Source organism: Lepus europaeus, chromosome 9 (genome assembly GCF_033115175.1).
Source record: "Lepus europaeus isolate LE1 chromosome 9, mLepTim1.pri, whole genome shotgun sequence".
Lineage (NCBI taxonomy): Eukaryota > Metazoa > Chordata > Mammalia > Lagomorpha > Leporidae > Lepus > Lepus europaeus.
In genome coordinates, this window is record NC_084835.1 from 15212538 (window position 1) to 15232530 (window position 19993).

Below are 19993 nucleotides of genomic sequence, written 5' to 3' on the forward strand. Positions count from 1 at the left end.
GCCTGACCTCAGGTGCACCAGCAGCAGGGAGGAGGAGCTGCTGCTGGGCCCAGGCCAGGAGAAGGCACCGAGGCTGCCGAGCGTCAGCCTGGGAGGGGCTCCCGGGTGCAGATCTGGGTGTGACCGACACTGCCCCAGCTGTGGTGCCTGGGGGATGGGCTCCAAGGGTGGGGAAACGGAGAGAACGGGAGGACTGGGGGAGCTGTGGAGCAGGAGGAAGACCTGGGCGGGTGTTGGGAGGCTGAAGATGGTGTTCAGTGGGTGGGAGGTGCCCAAGTCCATGGTGCTCGCCTGCATGGTGCACCTGGAATGGCAGGAGCTGACCAGGGGTGGAGCTGTGCAGGGCCTGGACCGGGGGCAGAGGGAGCCAAGGGAGGTTTCTGAGCACAGCAGTGACACGGTCCTGACCGGGTTGGGTAGCTCGATGGGTACAGGGCCGTGTGCTTGCTCTCCAGTGAGTCAGGAGAACAGGTTGACGGGTGGCTGAGGGAACGGCTAAAGATGGAAGATGTACCGGTAGATGCAGAGTAGCCGCTGGTAGATGCAGAGTGGCCGCCGGTAGCCGTGCACACGCAGGCAAGTGCTCTGGGGATGATGCTTGGCGGCTGCGCTGGAGCTGAGCACACGCCCAGTGACCCTGCAGTCCCGCTCCCAGGGACACGGCCACAGACGTGGGCCCCTGTGTGTCCTCCACGAGCAGGGATCAGCGACAGGGCAGCACTGGGGTCGCAGCCCTGAACTGGAAGCAACCCGGACGTTGGTCCACGGGAGCTGGGTAATCCCCCAATGGAGCCATCGGTAGAAGAGTAGGTGAAAGATCTACGACGTGCAGAACGTGAGGAGGCTCGCGATGTGTTTAAAGAGACTTTTTACATTTACTCTATTGACGTGAGATGCAGAGACGGAGCTCCCTGCCATCTGTTGGTTCACTCCTGCGAGGGATCCAGGAGCTCAAATCCCAGTGTGCTGTTTGGGGAGCAGGGACCCCAGCTCCTTGAGCCATCATCACTGCCTCCCGGGATGCACAATAGCAGGAGGCTGGAATCAGAAGTGGATCTGGGCTTGAACTCCGGCGCTTCAGTGTGGAATGTGGGCATCCCAAGTGGCAACTCAACTGCTAGGCAAAAAGCCTGCCCTTCACGAGCAGTCCTGGGCTGGAAGCCAGACGCGGAAGCACGCGCTTAGTGGTTCCCTCTGCGAAAGCATCAGGAAGCAGCAGGGCAAAGCTGCCCCTGGGGTGGGCGAACAGAGGCCTGAGGGCTTTGCAGCTGATTCTGGGGCTGCTGGAATGCTCTAGTTCTCCTCCTCCTCCATTTATTTAAAAGGCAGGGTGTCAGGGAGAGATGGAGAGCGAGAGAGAGAGATCTTCCATGTGCTGATTCACTCCCCAAGTGGCTACAACAGCCAGTGCTGGGCAACAGAAGCCAGGAACCGAGAACTCCATCCTGGTCTCCCACCTGGGTGGCAGGGACTCAAGTACTTGGCCTGTTGTCCACTGCCTTCTCAGGACATTAGCAGGGAGCTGGATTGGAAGTGGAGCAGCTGGGACTTGAACCAGTACTCTGATATGGAAGGCCGGAGTCCCAGGTGTTGGCTTAACCCAGCTGCGCCACAGCATTCGTCCCCTGTCCTTGTTCTTGTTCTAAGCACTGGACACAGGGTATGTTCAGTGTGGGGGGGAAAAAACGTCCCTGCAGTCTGTGTGTTCCCGTACTTGTGCTTTGTGGGTTATGAATTAGGCTTACTGTTGGGAGACTAGACTCACTGTGAGTGTCAAAGCCACAGTGAGAGGCCCTTGCCTGCCATGGGTCACCTGCCGTGGTCAAGGTCCTGAGGGCCATTGCATTTTCCTCTCTGTGTAGGACGGCTGCCGCCAGGACCAGAACACTGCAGTGGCATCCGGGTGCGAGCCGAGGCCCAGGGACACACCACACTCCTCGTGAGCTACACACATGGCCATGTGCACCTGCGAGCCAAGATCACCATCGCCGCCCACTTGCCCCTCAAGGTGAGCCGGGCCTGCCCTGGGCCCTGATGCGAAGCCTTGGTTTTTCTGGAGGCTTCGTGAGAAAACCTGATGCATTCAGGAGCACCCGGGATCAGCTCCCCCGCCCTGCAGGTTTCTAGTCATAAGCAGGCGGGGGGCTAGTGGATGCTGACGCCCAGGTGGTCGCCTGCCTCACACCTGGAAGAAGCAGGGCCCCATCCCCCCCAGGCCGTCCTGGCAGAAGCAGCAGCATGGGCTTCGCAGGTTTTCAGCAGCGGTCAGCGCAGAGGGCGCTACTGGTCCCCTTCAGTGTCACCCTCCTGGGTCCCCACGAACCACAGATTGGCAGTTCTGGGGTAGCAGAACTCGGCATTTTGGGGTTTAGGACACAGCCTGTGTAAGGGAGAGGGAAGGAAGGAGCTGAGCAGAGGGTCGGGGGCTCTGAGGAGTGGGTCAGCTTAGACCCCAGCCCCACAAGATAACTATAGAGAGAGCACAGTGACATAGAAGTCATAGATGGCACCCAAGTGGAAGGAACAGATGGAGGCTGGCACAGGATGGGCGTGGGACAGCCAGCAGTACTCTCCCATCTCTCCCTGCAGAGGGGGCAGGTGCTGGACCTTGTACCCTGAGCATGTACACTCATTAGGACCTGGAAGGAACTGTCAGTCCTCTCTTTGTTCTGGGTGTTGGGTGTTGATCTGTCAAAGCCTCTTGCTGCCTGTTCATGGTAACATATGTGGTGTCTTCATGGCCCAGCGCTATGCCTGTGGCTGACATTGGCACTGAGAACTTCAGATGGGATGACAAGGCTTGTCCGACGCAGCCGCTGCCCATGCCGGGTCAGTGCTGAGTCACCTCCCTCTGCTCTGCACAGGCTGTGGACCCCTCCTCTGTTGCCTTGGTGACCCTGGGCTCCTCCAAAGAGATGCTGTTCCAAGGAGGTCCCAGACCCTGGGTCCTGGAGCCTTCCAAGTTCTTCCGGAACATCACCTCTGAGGACACTGACAGCATCAGCCTGGCCCTTTTTGGCCCCCCCACCTCCCGCAATTACCAGCAGCATCGAATCCTTGTGACCTGCCGGGCTTTAGGTGAACAGGTGAGTGGGCAACTACCCCAGACCCACCTTGTCCAGAGAGAGGGCTGGAACAGCATGTTCCCCAAGTGCCATTTCACTTGATCCTGAGAGATAACTGCTCTTGCTGTACCCATTTGACAGGCAGGCTCAGTGATATGGAGTGACTGAGTGAACACCATGCAAGCCAAGCAGGTGAAGCAGCTGGGTCCCTCCTAGCCCCACACCCCATAGCTTTGACAGAGCTGGTCTCAGGCTGGCCTCTTCCCTCTCTGGGCCCCTATAGCCCATGCCAAGCGTGATGCAGTCACGGCTTAAGTTCAGGGGACAGAGTTGAAAGCCTCCAGGATCAAATGAACATTATATGCAAATGAAACTCCAGACCCGGATTTGATACATCTCTCTCTTTTTTAAAAGATTTATTTATTTATTTGGAAGAGTTATACAGAGAGAGAAAGAGAGGCAGAGAGAGAGAGAGAGGTCCTCCATCCGCTGGTTCACTCCCCAGATGACTGCAGTGGCCGGAGCTGCTCCTATCCAAAGCCAGGAGCCAGGAGCTTCTTCTAGGTCTCCCTCAAGGGTGCCAGGGCTCAAGCACTTGGGCCATCTTCTGCTGCTTTCCCAGGCCATAGGAGAGAGCTGCATTGGAAGTGGAGCACAGCTTTACCTGCTACACCACAGTGCTGGCCCCATACATCTCTTTTTTAAGACTTACTTATTTGAAGGGCAGAATGGGGTGGAGGGATGACAGGTGGGAGGCAGAGAGAGAGCTGTATGCTGCCTCACTCCCCAGATGGCTGCAACAGCTAGGGCTGGGACAAGCCAAACTCCCACATGGGTCTCCTCCATGCGTGCAGGGGCCCAAGCACTTGGGCCATCTTCTGCTGCTTTTCCAGGCATATTAGCAGGGAGCTGGATGGGAAGTGGAGCAGCCAGGACTGGAACCAGCCCTCCCCTCTGAGAAGTGGGCATCCCAGATAGTAGCTGCACCACAGCACCCAACCATTGACACATCTTTGGGATCTCAAGAAAAGTTCAAAATCCCAACTTTTTATGTGTTTGAAGTTTCTTGATTTGTTTTTTACGGTGAAAACTAGAAATTTTGGAGTCTGAGTGGTCAGAACAAATGCCTGTGTGACCCGAGTCATCTCTGGGGCCTTCTTGCTCACTGAAGCCCGATGGTGGGGAGGAAGCCTCCCTCTTCCCTGCTGCACGGTCAGGGAGGCTGAGGGGCTGGGGGAGCAGACCCCTGAGTCCCACAGAAGGTGTGTGAGCTGGAGGAGGCCAAAGGCACTTGGAGTTCCGAGGCCACAGCTCCTAGCCAGTGTTCCTCCCCCTTGCCCCCAGGCTTTGCTCCTTGTTGTGCCCCATTTCTTGCATATCTCACCCCCCCCCGCACCCTGTTCTGATGAGTGTTGCTGTGAAAGTCTGGACACCTCATTGAAGTGTCTGGGAACCTGAGATCTGCTGGTAGAACCACTGGCTGTCCTCCGGGCCTGGGAAGTGCCCTGGCCAGCAGCAACCCGAGGCTCTGGATGGTGTGGGCTGGAGCAGGGGCTCCCACCTGAGGAAATGCTTTCCTGCACACGTGACAGGGTCTTTGTTGAGCCCCCGGGGGAGGGGGTGGGTGTCATCCTCACCCCCGTCCAGCAGAAGAGAAAACTTGAGACTTGGCTGCCACGGGAACGGGCCCACCCTCAGGGGTCTGACAGCCCTTTCTGCCTGCCAGGTCATTGCCCTCTCCGTGGGGAACAAGCCCAGCCTCACCAACCCCTTCCCCGCCGTGGAGCCAGCTGTGGTGAAGTTTGTGTGCGCTGCCCCGTCCAGGCTCACCCTCACGCCCGTGTACGCCAGCCCCCAGCTGGACCTGTCCTGTCCACTCTTGCAGCAGAACAAGCAGGTGGTGAGTGGGGCCACTCTTGGGAAGGGGCCGGGCCGTCTCAGCTCCGTAGCCAGCCCTGCCAGGGAGGCTGCTCTGATTCCTGCTGTGCATTGAGAGAGGACCTGGGGCTCGGAGAGCCAAGGTGGCTGTGCCAGAGCCACGGTTACGTGTTGCAGTGCCCGATGGGAATAGTCTTTTTTTGTGTGTGTTTTTAAGATTCATTTATTTGAAAGGCAAAGTTACAGAGAGAGAGAGAAATCTTCCATCCTCTGGTTCACTCACCAAATGGCTACAAAAGCTGGGCCCGGCTAGGCCAAAACCAGGAGCCAGGAGCTTCCTCCAGGTCTCCCACATGGGTGCAGGGGCCCAAGCAGTTGGCCATCTTCTGCTGCTTTCCCAGGTGTGTTAGCAGGGAGCTGGATGGGAAGTGGAGCAGCCGGGCCTTGAACTGGTGCCCATATGGGATACCAGCATCAGAAGCAGTAACTTAATCCGCTCCATGGTGATAGTGGCCCCCAGAGTCTTTTCCAATTGCAGACTTGGCTGCCTGGCTCTTCTTGGCACTGGGGAGTTCATCAAAACCTTGGTGTTTGGGGCTGGAGGGAGTGCAGGCAGGGGCAGCTCAGGTTGGGGGGTGGGCAGTGCAGCCTGTACAGCGCGCGGTGGGGGAAGGGGCCGTGTTTCACAGTAATTCTGGGGGCGGGGATGCGGTTGTCTGGGGGTCATTCTGAGAGCAGGGAGCTGACGTGGGGCCCGCAGAGCTGAGTTCCACCCAGCTCTCAGTCCTTGGGGCACTCAAAGCCTGTCAGGGCTCAGGGATATGGGCCGCCCTTCAGCCAGCACTGGCCCCAGCCCCTTGTCAGCCAAGGGCAGGGTAGTCAGAGACCCCGCCTCAGAGCCAGGTCCTGTCTCAGTTCTGGAAGGTGGCGTGAGCAGGACAGGTGAGGAACCTGCCTCCCGGAGCGGACGGGGAGGCCAGGGGGTCCACAGGATGGCTCAGAGGTGGCAGGTGCTATGAGGACATGAGGCAGTGAGTGGAGGCGGCTGCTGGTGCCAGCACCACTGGGAGAAGGGAGTATGTACAAGTCAGGTCCAAGGGTCAGGAGGGCTGTGGAGCAGCATGAGCACAGGCTCTGAGGCAGACCCGGTCTCAGCCGTCCCTGCTGCTCACACAATGTCAGGCACTGTTGTGCCTGGTTTGTCCTGCACAGCCACCATGTGTGACACCAGGGTCATCACACACCCCCTCACAAGACTCAGAAGTGGGCACAGTAGAAAGCAGAACCCTGCCCCGATCAGGCCTGAACTCATTGCCTTCTTGTGAATTCCTAGAGCCGTCTCTGGGGTTGGAATCCTTGTGATTCGTCCTCTCCAAAGCCGTGCACGTTGGCCTGTGCTACCCGGACAGCAGGCTTTGGGAGTGAGGTCTCCCTTCTGCCCATGCTGGGCGAAGGACAGCACTGTTTTTGATCGGAGCTTTCCTCCTGGAGTGCGGGGAGCATGGGGAGAACCCGCTGTCCTGCTGGGTGCTGTGCAGTTGTTCCTCCTGCTGTTCCAGTGATCCGTGGGTCGGGTTCTGCCTCCCTCGGATTTTCCTGGTCCCTTGGGCTGAGAGAGGAATCCTCCATGGACTGGCACACATACTGCCCACCTGCTCTGGCACTGGTCCCCTACCTGCCCTGGAGACTCTGCATCAGCCATGGGGCACTTCTCCCCCAGAGCCCGACCTGGCTGGGTGCAGGACGCTCATGCTTCCTCCCTTGGCAGGTGAGGGGGACCTGGCTCAGAGCCTGGGTGTGGGTGCACGGAGCAGGCCACCATCTTTTCCAGGGTGCCAGTCGGTGTGTGTTCAGGAAAACTGTTTTTTCTTGCCCAAGCAGTCTGCTGAGGTGGAAGCTCTGTGCGACTTCAGCCCTCCTGGGAAATCTGGTCCCTCGTGGGCTATGGTGGTCCACCCTACATGAAGCCAGGAACTGGTGGCTCCTGCCGCAGGTCAGCCCTGGGGGGCCAGCAATCTGGGCCTGAGGCCCACCCTGCCTTGTAAGCAGTGGTGATGGCAGTGGGCGCTCCTCTTTTGAGTTGAGGCTGGGGATAGACGTGGTCGCCTGCACACCAGAGTAGAACCTGTTACTCTTCATGCTGTCTTCTGCTTGAAATTTGTGCGTGGCTTCCGTTTACCCTCAGTGAAAGACCCGAGTCCCTTCTGTGCCAGCTGGGCTCCGTGGCCATGACTCTAGCCCGCATTCCCTCCTTCTCACCATGTCTGCGTGGACGTCTTGTCTTTCTTGGCCACAGACTAGGGCCCTCCTCCAGTCTGGGACCTGCTACTCCCTGTGGCCTGAGCACTGGCGCCTGTGCTGGCCCCACGCCTCCCTCCCTGCCTTGTTACTTCTTGACTGCAGCACTCCCTTCTCAGAGGGGCCGTGTCTGCCCTCAGCTTCTGTCTGGAGTTTTGCCCTTTGCCAGTGTGCCACGTTCCTACTGCCTCAGCGCTCCGTGCTTTCGCTGCAGGGCTGGCTGGGTTAGCTTCTTCCGTGTGGCTCTCCAGAATCGAGCTGTGCCTATGCCCCTGTTGTCTGCTGCCCTTAGCTCTGGGGAGGCCACTGCTGCTCCAGGACGGGAGCTGGGCTAGATGGGCTGACCTGGGGAGCAGGTGCCCCTGGCTGCGGAACCTTCTCATTTTCAGAGAAATAATACAGGTCTTTGTGCATCTGCCTTGTCCATACCTGGCTGTGACTGAGTGAGCTCCGTTCAGGGCCGGGCTGAGCTTGGATTCTGCCGGCCCTTGACCAGTGCTTCTGGCTGAGCCCAGGGTTGTCACTTTGGACTGAAAGCTGACAGTCTGTCTGCTAAGCTCTGTGTGGAATTGGCAGAGATGTGTGTTGTAGATGTCACCAGGAAATCATGGATCGTCAGCCCCAGGATCACTGTGCGATCCATCAAGCCCTCAGGGTCCTGAGCTGTTGGCCCAGCTGCTCAGGCATGGCCCCTGCGATTTATTTATAGTCTCATTAGGGGACCTTGAAAGAGGTGTGTCCCTGTGCCGCCTCCTGGGTGCAGCATCAATTTCATTTTATACGTCCCCAATCCAGGAGCCAACCAAGAGTGTTTGCAGGGTAAATTTATTAACAAGCTGTGATGCCGGAACAGAGCCGCTGGCCAGAGTGATGAAGTAGAGCCAGACTCCGGCCTGAGCCTGGTCCTCCACACAGGTCATCCAGGGTCTGGCTCACTGTGGCTGCGCCCAGGACACTGAAGAGCCAGGGCCAGGATGGAGCTGCTCCCTGGCCCGGGCACCAGGAAGGGGCTGCAGGTGTCGGGGGACGTCCTTGGGCTTGACCGAGCAGCTGCATCTCACCCCTGAACCCGTGTGACCCTGGCCAGGTTGTGAAATATCTGAGCCCAGCCCTGTCTGTAAGGCGTCGTTGTTGCACCGACCCCCCTGGAAGGGTCTGGACAGCCTTCGATGGCTCAACACCGTACTGATGTCCTTCCCTGGGACAGCGCAGGTTTCCCACCCAGGGGTGCGTCCAGGGCATCTAGGTCCCTGCAGTCACTGCTGCCGCTCACAGCTCCCACCCTGAGCCCCAACTGCCACAAAAGCCTCTGCGTGCCCGGGGACTGCTGTGGCTGTGTGGGTCACGTCAGGACAGCCCTGGTCCCAGCGACAAGCACGCAATGCAGGTTCTCCTGCGTGGGCCACTCCTGCTTCACAGGCTGCCTGGGGTCCCTGCTTCCTGTCCTTGTCGGCTTTATCCCACGGCTTAGACTCTGCGGCTGCTCCCAGGAGCTGTGGAGACAAAGAGTGTGCAGACCCAATCTGGCATTCAGGCTCCCCATAGAATGTTGCCACATGACTTGTCACATCTCCCTGACCAAAACATGTGGCGTCGTTGCTCCTAACCCCAAGTGAGGGTTGGAGGAGGACAGTCCCCCCAGCTGGACTCACGCTGGCCGGGGAATCAGATCCATCTGCATGCCACATGGTGGCCCCCGTTGCGCTCCTCAGGCACCGATGGCTACGAGCCTCTCTGAGGTAACCTCACGTGACCCCCATCTGAACAAATCCTTGGAGATGGGTTCCCTTGTGCTTTTGGGTCACAGCTGGAGACATAGGCTCAGGGCAGTTGGTAACTTGCACAAACAGTAAGTGTTGGAGCTGGAATCCAGTCGAAGCTGTGGGATTCTGTTACCTCCCCTGTCGTCCATGCCATTTGCTCAAGGAGAAAAGGGGTAGACATAGCAGTGATGAGGCTTGGATTCAGCCCGGGGCCTGAGGGGAGACTGCTCCGGGAAAACTCAGGATTTGTGCACAAGACTTGCATGCCCCTCCCTAGCCCTCCTTCGTTTCCTCCCCTGACCTCTTCCTGTTCATCCTTAACACAGGGATGGCCTCTCTCCCGGCTCACTGCTTCTGCAGGGTGAGGTGAGAATTTGGAGCTTTGTGAACCCTGTGGTTCACACCCTTATTAAGCCACCGGGGGAGCGTCCTAGAGGCACTGAGTGTGCCTGGGGTGGAGGACAGTGAGGGCAGAGTGGACAGCAGGTGAGATGGGTACTCCTGCTGTTGTAGGGCTCATCACAGCATCCTGACACCCTTCTAGATGCCAGCTGCACCACCTGCCAGTGCTGCTGGGGGTGACAGGGGTCCTCATGCCCATTGGGAACCACAGGCTGGAGCCAGAGCCAGGATGGACAGGGCTGTGGGGCACCTTGGTGTTCAGCAGTCACGACTCGTCCCCACTTACTCACAGGGTCCCCAGGAGGCCACAAGGCAGCCTTCCAGTGTTAGAATGCACCATGTCGTCGGCAGTGGCCACGCACAGTGCAGGCTGTGGCCATGGTGTCTGACCTTGGGCTCTCACAGGTGCCGGTCTCCAGCCACCGCAACCCCCTGCTGGACCTGGCTGCCTACGACCAGCAGGGCCGCCGATTCGACAACTTCAGTTCTCTGAGCATCCAGTGGGAGTCCACCCGGCCGTGGCTGGCCAGCATCGAGTTTGACCTGCCCATGCAGCTGGTGTCCCAGGACGATGGGAGCGGACAGAAGAAGCTGCAGGGTGAGCCGGGGAAGGGACTGAGGGCCTCGGGCAGAGTGGCAGGTGTCGTGAATCCCCTGGTGGGTGAGTGTGGGCTGGTGCCTGGGGGAGCTCATTACTCTGGAACACCCCTCCCCCACAGCTGTGCCAGTGTGCCGTGTGCTTACCTGCTACTTTATCCTGCGCTGTGTGAGGCAGGAATCAGGGGCTCCCGATGCAGCAGGGCAGCCCGCAGCCCCTAGGGCTCCACGGCCTGGCTGCCGTTTGCTGGACCAGGTCACAAACCCTCGACCCCCGAGACTGGAGGCTTCTCCCCACTGAGCACTGGCCTCTCCCCCCGGGCACCAGCCACTCTGCGGCACTTTGCTGAGGACTGCACAGGGCTGCTCAGGGCCTGGGAACTCCTAGGCTGCACGGTGTCCACAAATTCAGTTCTTGGTTTCTGGATTGGAAACTGCAGATCAGAAGGGGGTATGGTTCCAGAGGTAGCCTAGGGACAGACTCCTAGCCTCGCTTTCCCTCTTCCTCCGAGCAGGTGTGCAGGCTGTTGTGGTTCACAAAGCTTCCGGAGCCACCGCCATTTCGGCCACCGCAGCTGGCTACCAGCAGTCCCACCTCAGCGCAGCCAGAGCGAAGCAGCCGGTACCTCCTAGGGCCTCAGTGGGTGGCAGGGCCGCCAGCCTGACGGGAAGGGCTCTTGCTTCCCATGGGGCCTTGGGCCTCTGTCCCTACTCCACTGTGCCCCCTGGGTGTGGGCTCCTGGGTTATTGTGCCCCCTCCCTCACACCCTGTCACGGGCTCCCAGGGATCCCACAGAAAGCCCACCTGGCTGTGCCACTTCCGGGCTCCAGCACACACCTTCAGGAGCCACCTCACTGTCACTCAGAGCTCCTGCACAGCCTCTTCTCCCCCTCACCCTGTGTGCTCAACGTGTGTTTCTACTGTGGTGCCTGGCGGCATGCAGAGCCCACTGCCTGAGAGGCCACCTCTGCCTGTCCTCTGTCCAGTATCCAGCTGTTTTTAGGCTACTACAGTGCCACTCCCTGCGGGAGCACCTGGAACCCTGGGCACAGGGCAACTGCTCCTGCCCCGTCTCAGAGCCCCTCTGTCTTCCACACTCATAGTGTCAAAGACCACGGCACACACACACAGGCACACGGGCCGCTGTGTACACAAGGTCACTGCCTGCTGGCCCAGCAGAGGTGTAGCTGGTCAGGAGGCAAGTGGGTACACACCTGTCCTTGGCTGCTTCATCGCGTCTGTGTTCTCACTGGCTTATGAGTGGCCTCCTGGACCTCCTTGCTGGGGCCCCCAGGGTCTGGGAATGTAGGAGGTTGGCCTCGGGGGGCTGCCTGTGCCCTGTGGGCTTCCCTCTGTTGCCATTGCCCAGGGCTTCCATCCCTGAGCTCTCTGCTCACCTGAGAGCTGTTCTCCCTGTCGTTCTCAAACCCTCCTGCCAGTAACCCATCCCCATGTGACCCGCCCACTCCACCATCCTCCCGTCACCAGCTTGCCCTGTCTTTTCCTTGCATCTGCGTAGTCTCCCCGAAGACACTTGTACCCCCACGGTGCCTGCTGCAGAGCCCCGCAGTTTCCCTCCAGTGACAGTAGAAGGGAGCGGGGGTAGGTCACTGTGTGCACCGCACAAGGGAACGAGAGCTGGCCCTATCTTCTGGGGGCCAGCCATGAAGACTCCCTGGGGCTCCTCCCCACTCCCTGGTGTCACTGCACAAGTCTCCAACGTTAGCACCTGCTGTGGGTGCTGCAGCTGCCTGTCTGCTTGGAGGCCTGGAAGGTCTGGGTGGGGGTGGGGTGGGGTGGCTCAGCTCCAGGCAGACGCCAGTGACCCCCTCCTTTCCTGGAGGTGGGGAGGCTGCAGCTTGCCTCCTGGGTAACCAGGCCTCGGGGGCGGTGGCTGTGCAGCTGGGCTCAGGAGTACTGTGTGTGTGTGTTCTTAAAGATTTATTTACTTATTTAGAAGGCAGAGTTACAGAGAGGCAGAGAGAGAGAAAGAGAGAGAGAAATGTTCCATCCCTTGGTTCACTCCCCAGATGGCTGCAACAGCCAGAGCTGGACCTATCCAAAGCCAGGAACCTGGAGCTTCTTCCAAGTCTCCCATGCGGGTGCAGGTTTCCAAGCACTTTGGCCATCCTCCACTGCTTTCCCAGGGCATAGCAGAGAGCTGGACTGAAATGAAGCAGCTGGGACTTGAACTGGCGCCCATATTGGATGCCAGCGCTTCAGGCGGCAGCCCTACCTGCTACACCATAGCCTGGTGGTTTCATTGGGCCTGGTGTCCCAGGTATCTTGCTCTTCCTGAGGGGCAGGCCTCCTAGACCTGATGGCCTTGGCCTTGTGCCCTCAGGATGACCCTCTTGTGCCTGTGTCGGCCTCTCTGGAGCTCATTCTGGTGGAGGACGTGAGAGTGAGCCCAGAAGACGTGACCATCTACAACCACCCTCAAGTCCAGGTACAGCCCTTGCCCAGCTACCTCCTGCAGAGGCTCCGCTTGCCCTTCCACGTGCAGCCCAGTCCTCTGCCTACATCTCTCTCCCGCAGGCCGAGCTGCACATCCGAGAAGGTTCCGGCTACTTCTTCCTCAACACGAGCGCTGCCAACATTGTGGAGGTGGCCTACCAGGAGGCGGGGGGCGTCGCCACGGTGAGCCTGAGCCCCACCCCATGTAGCTTGTGGGTTAATTATTTCCGAGCTGGCACTTAATCACATTCACTTTGGTTGGCGAGGGCTTTGGATTCCCTGATTCTGTCCGAAATGTCCTGTGTCCTGTGCTGTGGTCTGTAGTGGGTCCCCACCGCCCGGCTGCCCACCTGCACCACTTAGCTAACCGTGCCTCCCATCAGTCTTCTAATGAAGAGGCAAGTAAGACTTCACGAGAGCACAGCACCAACCACGCAGTAGACCACCGGTAGGAGAGGGGTCAGCTCCTCCATTTCTCCGGTTCCCTCTTGACCTTCTCCCTGTTCTCCTGAGTAGTGACATAACAGCCCGTGGTCCGGAGAGCGAGCCTCCTGCTGGCTGCGATTCTGTTCTCTTCCTGCCTTTGGTTTTCTCAGGGTGCGGTGTAGGCTGGCTGGTTATTTTGTATGTAGTTGTTTGTACTTTAGGCATTTTCTTCTAAGAGCAATTGAATTGTTTAAAACTTTTTTTAGAAAAGTATTTTCATCGCTTCTCAGCCTTTTTGGCTAAGGTCAAGTGTAGAAGAAGATTTATTCATTTACTTGAAAGGTAGGGTTACAGAGAGAGAAGAGAGCGAGCTTCCATCTTGCTGCTTCACTCCCCAAATGGCCGCAATGGCTGGGGCAGGGCTGGGCCAGGCCGAAGCTGGCAGCCAGGAGCTTTTTCCAGATCTTCCATGTCGGCTCAGGGGCCCAAGCACTTGAGCACAGGAAGCTGGATTGAAAGTGGAGCAGCTGGGACTCGAACCAGCACCCATATGGGATGCCAGCATCGCAGGCAGTGGCTTAAGCCACTATGCCATAATCTGACCCCTAAAACTTTGTTTTTCTTTTTAAAATAGATGGCAAAGTACAAAATAAAAAAGTACAAACAAATGATAATATCTTAAATGTCTGCACATCTGCATGACGGGTGCCCTGGGTTTGGCTGTGGTCTGAGAGGCCCCTGAAGATTCCTGTGCTGGAAACTTGGTCCCCGGTGTGACAGCCTGGGATAGAGGAACTATTAAGGGGTGCAGCTTAGGGCACGGGGGCCCTTGGAACGGATTCATGCCAGTCATGGGAGTGGGTTGGTTCCCTTGATTATGGGTTGTCATAGAGTTCCGTTTCTCTGGCTTTTTGTACGCACTGACTGTCTTAACACAGGGATCGCAAAATTGAGTTGCCCATAGGTTGGGACAGGTACAGACTAAGGGATGGAAATGCACTGAGTGTGAGAAATAAGCCTGGAAAGACTTAGCTTCCGTGGTGGGTAGCAGGGAGTAGTGGGGGTTTGGGCAAACTAGAGAGGCTGATGGGAGCCTGTGTCCGGGGCAGCCACGGTGTCCTATGGCAGGCTTCTGTTATGATCTTCATAACACCCTTATTGAGGTGTGATTTGCTACCACGCAGTTACACGTACAGTTTGGTGGATTTTTGTAGATTCACAGGTGGATGCAGCCATTATCCCAAAAATGAATTCAGGCAATGTGACCGTCACCTTCCTGTTGTCGCACACACACTCACACACACCCTGTCCCAGCGTCCAGCAGTCACTGATGTCTCTGTAGATCTGTCTGCCGTGACCATAAATGGGATCATGCAGCGAGAGGTCGTCAGTGGCAGGCCTGAGTCCCCGAGTGTGGTGTTTCTGAGGCCCATTGTGTTGGGCCTGTCTTCCTCATTTCTTTTTACGGCCAAAAATATTCCACTCTCTGCATTTGTGCGTTTTGTTTATTCACCCACCTGTCGTCCTTGTGGTTATTAACCAGTAATGCTGCCGTGAGCATTGGTTCTGAGCTTTCGTACAGACGGGTGTTCTCATTTCTGCTGGGTGTGTACGCAGGCTGAGATTGCTGGGGTCCTGATTGTGTCACTGAGGGTCTGCGAGACCATTTCCATAGCGGGCTGCAGAGCGTGGGGGTTCCAGTGTTCCCGTGTCCTCGGCAACACTCACTCTCAGTGTTTCATTCTAGCCAGCCTACTGGGTGTAAGTGGGGTTTCAGTGTGGTGTTGCTTCACATTTCCTGGGTCGCCAATGGTATTGAGCCTCTTGTCATGTGCCTAGTGGCCATTTGTATGTCTTCTTTGAACAGATACCTCTTCAGATCCTTTGCCCATTGTTTTCCTCTTTTTAAGAACTTGTAGAAGTTTGTTGTATTATTCCAGGTACAAGTCTTTTTTTTTTTTTTTTTTTTTTTTTTTTTACAGGCAGAGTGGACAGTGAGAGAGAGAGACAGAGAGAAAGATCTTCCTTTTGCCGTTGGTTCACCCTCCAATGGCCGCCGCGGTTGGTGCACCGCGCTGATCCGATGGCAGGAGCCAGGGGCTTATCCTGGTCTCCCATGGGGTGCAGGACCCAAGCATTTGGGCCATCCTCCACTGTACTCCCTGGCCACAGCAGAGAGCTGGCCTGGAAGAGGGGCAACCGAGACAGAATCCGGTGCCCCGACCAGGACTAGAACCTGGTGTGCCGGCGCCGCAAGGCGGAGGATTAGCCTAGTGAGCCGCGGCACCGGCTCCAGGTACAAGTCTTATCAGATGTAGTTTGTAGATGTTTTCTCTCACTCTGTGGTTTGTCTTTTTACCTTCTTGATAGAATCCTTTCAAGCATACACGTTTTGAATTTTTGTAAAGTGCAGAGTGTCTTTTCTGTAATTGCTGTGGCTGTTTCTTTCTTCATTTGCAAGGAGAGAGAGCCAGAGGAAGAGCTGCCATCCGCTGGCTTACTCCCCCAGTGCCTGCAACAGCCATGCCTGGGCCAGGCCCAGAGACAGGAATCCAGACGCACACAGTCCAGGTCCTCCAATGGGGGTAGCAGGAACACAATTACTTGAGCCATCACCTCTGCCTTCCAGGGTCTGCGTTAGCAGGAGGCTGGAGTCAAGAGCCGGAATGACGATCAGACCCAGCCACTGTGATGTGGGATGCAGGTATTGTAACCCCAGACTGCACCTGCTCTCTAGCTCATGGTTTTTTTTTGTTTTGTTTTGTTTTTAACTTAGTTGAAAATCACAAATAGAAGGAGAGAGAGAGAGAGAGAGAGAGAGAGAGATCTTCCCTCTGCTGGTTCACTCCCCAAATAGCCACAATAGCTGGAACCAGGCCAGGACAAAGCCAGGAGCCAGGAGCTTCTTCTGGGTCTCCCACCTGGGTTCAGGGGCCCAAGGACTTGACCATCTTCTATTGCTTCCTTAGGTGCATTGGCAGGGAGATGCATCAGAAGTGGAACAGCTGGGACTTGAACCAGCACCCTTATGGGATGCCAATGCTGCAGGCAGTGTCACCTACACCACAGCCCTGCCACAGGCTCATGTTTTTTATATCATATCTAAGAATCTTGCAAATCTGAGCTGATGATTTATCCTGTTTTTATTTAAGAATTTTAAAATTTTAGCTCGTACTTTTTTTTTGTCTTTGGTCCATTTTGGGTTAATTTTTATTTGTGCTGTGAGGTAGGAGTTCAGTGCATTCTTTTGGGTATGGCTATAGCTTGTCCCAGCGCCATTTGTCACAAAGGTGATTCTTTGTGCCTTGAGTGATCTTGACACCTATGTTGAAAACCAGCTGACCATGTTGGGTATATTTCTAAGATCCTCAGTTCTGTGCTGTTGACCTATGCGTCTGTCCTTGTGTCAGTGCCACAGAGTTTCTTTGTGGTAAGTTTTAAAGCCGGGAAGTATGTGTCCTCAACTGTTTGTCTTTTCAAGGTTATTTTGTCTGTCATGGATTCCTTTCAATTCCTTATGAATTTTAGCATCAAATTGTTGAGACTTTTTATTGTTGCTTTCATATGAAAGGCAAGAGAGACAGACAGGAAGAAACAGATCTCTTTCGTTCACAGGTTGACCCTTCAGATGCCTGCAATAGCCAGGGCTGAGCCAGACTGAAGCCAGGAGCCTGGAACTTAGTCTGGGTCTCCCACCTGCACAGGTGGCAGGGACATTAGTGCTTGAGCCATTGCCTGTTGCCTTCAAAGACGTTAGCAGGAAGCTGGATCAGCAGTGGGGGAGCTGGGATTGTAACCAGGCGGTCCAATGTGGGATATAACATGTCCCAAACAGTGTCTTAACTGCTGCACCAAAAGCAGTCAGCTAGACTTCTGATCGAGATTGCACCGAATCTGTGATGAATTTAAATGTCTTTTGTTATTTTGTAGTTTTCAGGATATAAGTTTTATGCTTAAAAATTAAAAGCTATTTGAAAGTCAGAGAGGATGGGAGAGACAGATCACCCAACTGCTGGATCACTCCCGAAATGCCCAGGAGCTGGGAACTCCATCCAGGTCTCCCATGCGGGTGGCAGGAACCTGACTGACTGCTTGAGCCATACTGCTGCCTGCCAGGGCCTGCTCTGGCAGAAAGCGGGAATCAGGAGTGGAGCCACGACGCGAACCCAGGGCCCAGCGTGACATGCGGGCATCTTAAGTGACATTTTAACCACTGCCTCAAACACCTGCCCTTAGTTTTACACTTTGTCAAATTTGCTTCCCAGTGTTTTATCCTTTTTATGCTGTTGTACTTGGAGTTGTTCTCTGAACTTCATTTAACTAATGTTCACTACAGGTGTCTGTGTCTACAGTCTGTTTTTGTGTGTTGATATTGTATCCTGCAGCTTCACTTAACTCATTTATTTGCTTTCTAGTGGGTTCCTTAGGATTCTCCACATATGAGATCATGGCATCTATGAATAGAGGTAGTTTTATTTCTTCCTTTCCAGTTGGGATGTCCTTTCTTTCTTTCCTTGCTTGCTTGCCCTGGCTAGACTCCCTAGTACACTTGAGTAGCAATGGCAAGAATGATCAGCCCTGCCTCGTTCCTGATCGTAAGACTTCACCACCACATAGGGTGCAGCTCCCTCACGGATGCCCTCTATCGGGCTGAGGAAGTCCTTGCCCAGTCCTGTTTTGGTGTGCCCTTTTAATCAAAAAGGGATCCTGGGTTTGGCAGATGCTTTTTGTGTGTTTCTTGAAATGTGCTTGTGGTCTTTTTTATTTTTGTTGCTGTGATATGTTACATTAGTTGATTTTGAGTTGTTAAATCGACCTTGCATTTCCGGTCCTAGTTGGTCATGATGTGTAATTCTTTCATTAAATAGTTGGATTCAGTTTGCTAGGTTTTTTCGTTGTTGTTGTTGCTGTTTAGAATTTTTATGTTCGTACTTAAAAAAGATTGGTTCCCAGCATTCTTGGGTTGCCTTTGTCTGGTTTGCATATCAGGTTAATATTGACCTCACAGGAGATATCCTTCTATTTTGGGAAGAGTTTTTTGTAGAACGGGTAGCAGTTATTCTTAAAAACTTGCTTGGGCCGACGCCGCGGCTCACTAGGCTAATCCTCCGCCTTGCGGCGCCGGCACACCGGGGGTCGGGGCACCGATCCTGTCCTGGTTGCCCCTCTTCCAGGCCAGCTCTCTGCTGTGGCCAGGGAGTGCAGTGGAGGATGGCCCAAGTCCTTGGGCCCTGCACCCCATGGGAGACCAGGAGAAGCACCTGGCTCCTGCCATCGGAACAGCGCAGTGCGCCGGCCGCAGCGCGCTACCGCAGCGGCCATTGGAGGGTGAACCAACGGCAAAAGGAAGACCTTTCTCTCTCTCTCTCTCTCTCTCACTGTCCACTCTGCCTGTCAAAAAAAAAAAAAAAAAAAAAAAAAAAAAAAAAAAAAAAAAAAAAAAAAAAAAAAAACTTGCTCAAATTAACCAGTGAAGCCATACAGATGTGAGCCTTTCTCTGTGGGACTTTGATACAAAATCAATCTCTTTAACCGTCCTAGGTCTATTCAGATTATACGTTTCTGTTTAGTCAATTTTGGTAACTTTTTGGCTCTCCAGGAATTTGTACATTTCCCTTAAGTTGTCTAGTTTCTTGGCATACAATTTTGATAGTATTCTCTAAGAATTTTTATTATTTCTGTTGGTTCGTTTGTAACTTCCTCTTTTTCCTTTTTGGGTTTAGTAAATTGAGCCATCTCTATTATTTGGTAAGCCTAGCTAATTGTTTGTCTGTTTTGTAAATTTTTTCAAAAAACCAACTTCAGTTTCTTTGATTTTTCTCTATTGTTTTCATTCTCTTTTATTAATATCAACTTTATTTACAAGTATTTCATTTCTTTTTGTTTCATGTTTAGTTTGCTCTTTTTCCAGTTCTTATGTGGAGGCTTATTAGTTTGAAATCTCATTTAGTTTTAAAGATTTATTTATTTGAAAAGGTTACAGAGAGGTAGAGTCAGAGAGAGAGAGATCATCCATGTGACGGTTTACTCCCAAACAGCTGCCACAGGCAAGGCTGGGCCAGGCCGAAGCCAGGAGCTTCTTTCAGGTCTCTCATGTGGTGCAGGGGCCCAGGTACCTGGCCGTCCTCCACTGCCCTCCAGGCACATCAGCAGGGGGCAGGATTGGAAGTGGAACAGCTGAGACTCCCACTGGCACCCATATGGGATGCTGTCACTGTGAATGGTGGCTTAACCAACTGGGCCACAGTGCCAGCCCCTGAAATCTCACTTTTTAATGGAGCTGGTTACTACTGTGTATTTTCCTTTATCACTGCTTTAGCTGCATCTCTTTCGTGTTCCTTTGTTTGTCAAAGTTTTCACTTATCTCTGATGATTTTCTAGATTCCTTTTGGAGTTTTTCCTTGCCCATTAGGTTTTTAGAGATGTGTTGTTTAATTTGCACAGTTACTTATTTTATAAATTTTGTTCTAATTTCATTCTCTTTTTTTACATTTTTTAAAAGATTTATTTATTTTTTTGAAAGTCTTGAGTTATACAGAGAGAGAAGGAGAGACAAAGAGAGAGAGAGAGGTCTTCCATCTGCTAGTTCACTCTCCGATTGGATGCAATAGCTGGAGCTTCGCCGTTCCGAAGCCAGGAGCCAGGAGTTTCTTCCGGGTCTCCCATGTGGGTTCAGGGACCCAAGGACTTGGGCCATCCTCCACCGCTTTCCCAGGCCATAGCAGAGAGCTGGATCAGAAGTGGAGCAGCCAGGACTTGAACTGGCGCCCATATGGGATGCTGGCACTGCAGGCAGCGGCTTCACCTGCTATGCCACAGTGCCGCCCCCCTAATTTCATCCTCTTGTGGTCTGAGAACATACTTTGTATGATCTCTAGCCTTTTATATTTGTATGCTCTAGAACCTACAGCATCCTGTAGAGTGTTCCGCATACACTTGCGGAGAAGAGGTTTCTCTTACTGTCTTGTGTGATTTGTTGGGTGCAGTTTTTTAAAGCTGTACCATGGGTCTGGGTGTTTATAGTGTTGTTCAAGCCCCCTGTTTCCTTGTCATTCTTGGGCCCAGGTGTTTTACCACTCCTGGAAGGGGTGCTGCCACTCCCCTCA

General features: G+C 54.7%; 1 protein-coding gene across 3 annotated transcripts in view; it reads left to right on the top strand.

Annotated features, from left to right (window-relative positions):
* Positions 1-19993, top strand: part of NUP210 (nucleoporin 210) — an 87482-nt gene that overhangs the window by 37879 nt on the left and 29610 nt on the right. For all 3 annotated transcript variants that reach the window (XM_062200604.1, XM_062200603.1, XM_062200605.1), the window contains 7 exons: positions 1863-2008; positions 2865-3086; positions 4792-4965; positions 9812-10004; positions 10519-10625; positions 12349-12453; positions 12543-12644. In XM_062200604.1, the coding sequence (XP_062056588.1) occupies positions 1863-2008; positions 2865-3086; positions 4792-4965; positions 9812-10004; positions 10519-10625; positions 12349-12453; positions 12543-12644 (1049 nt within the window). The remainder of the gene's footprint in view (positions 1-1862; positions 2009-2864; positions 3087-4791; positions 4966-9811; positions 10005-10518; positions 10626-12348; positions 12454-12542; positions 12645-19993) is intronic.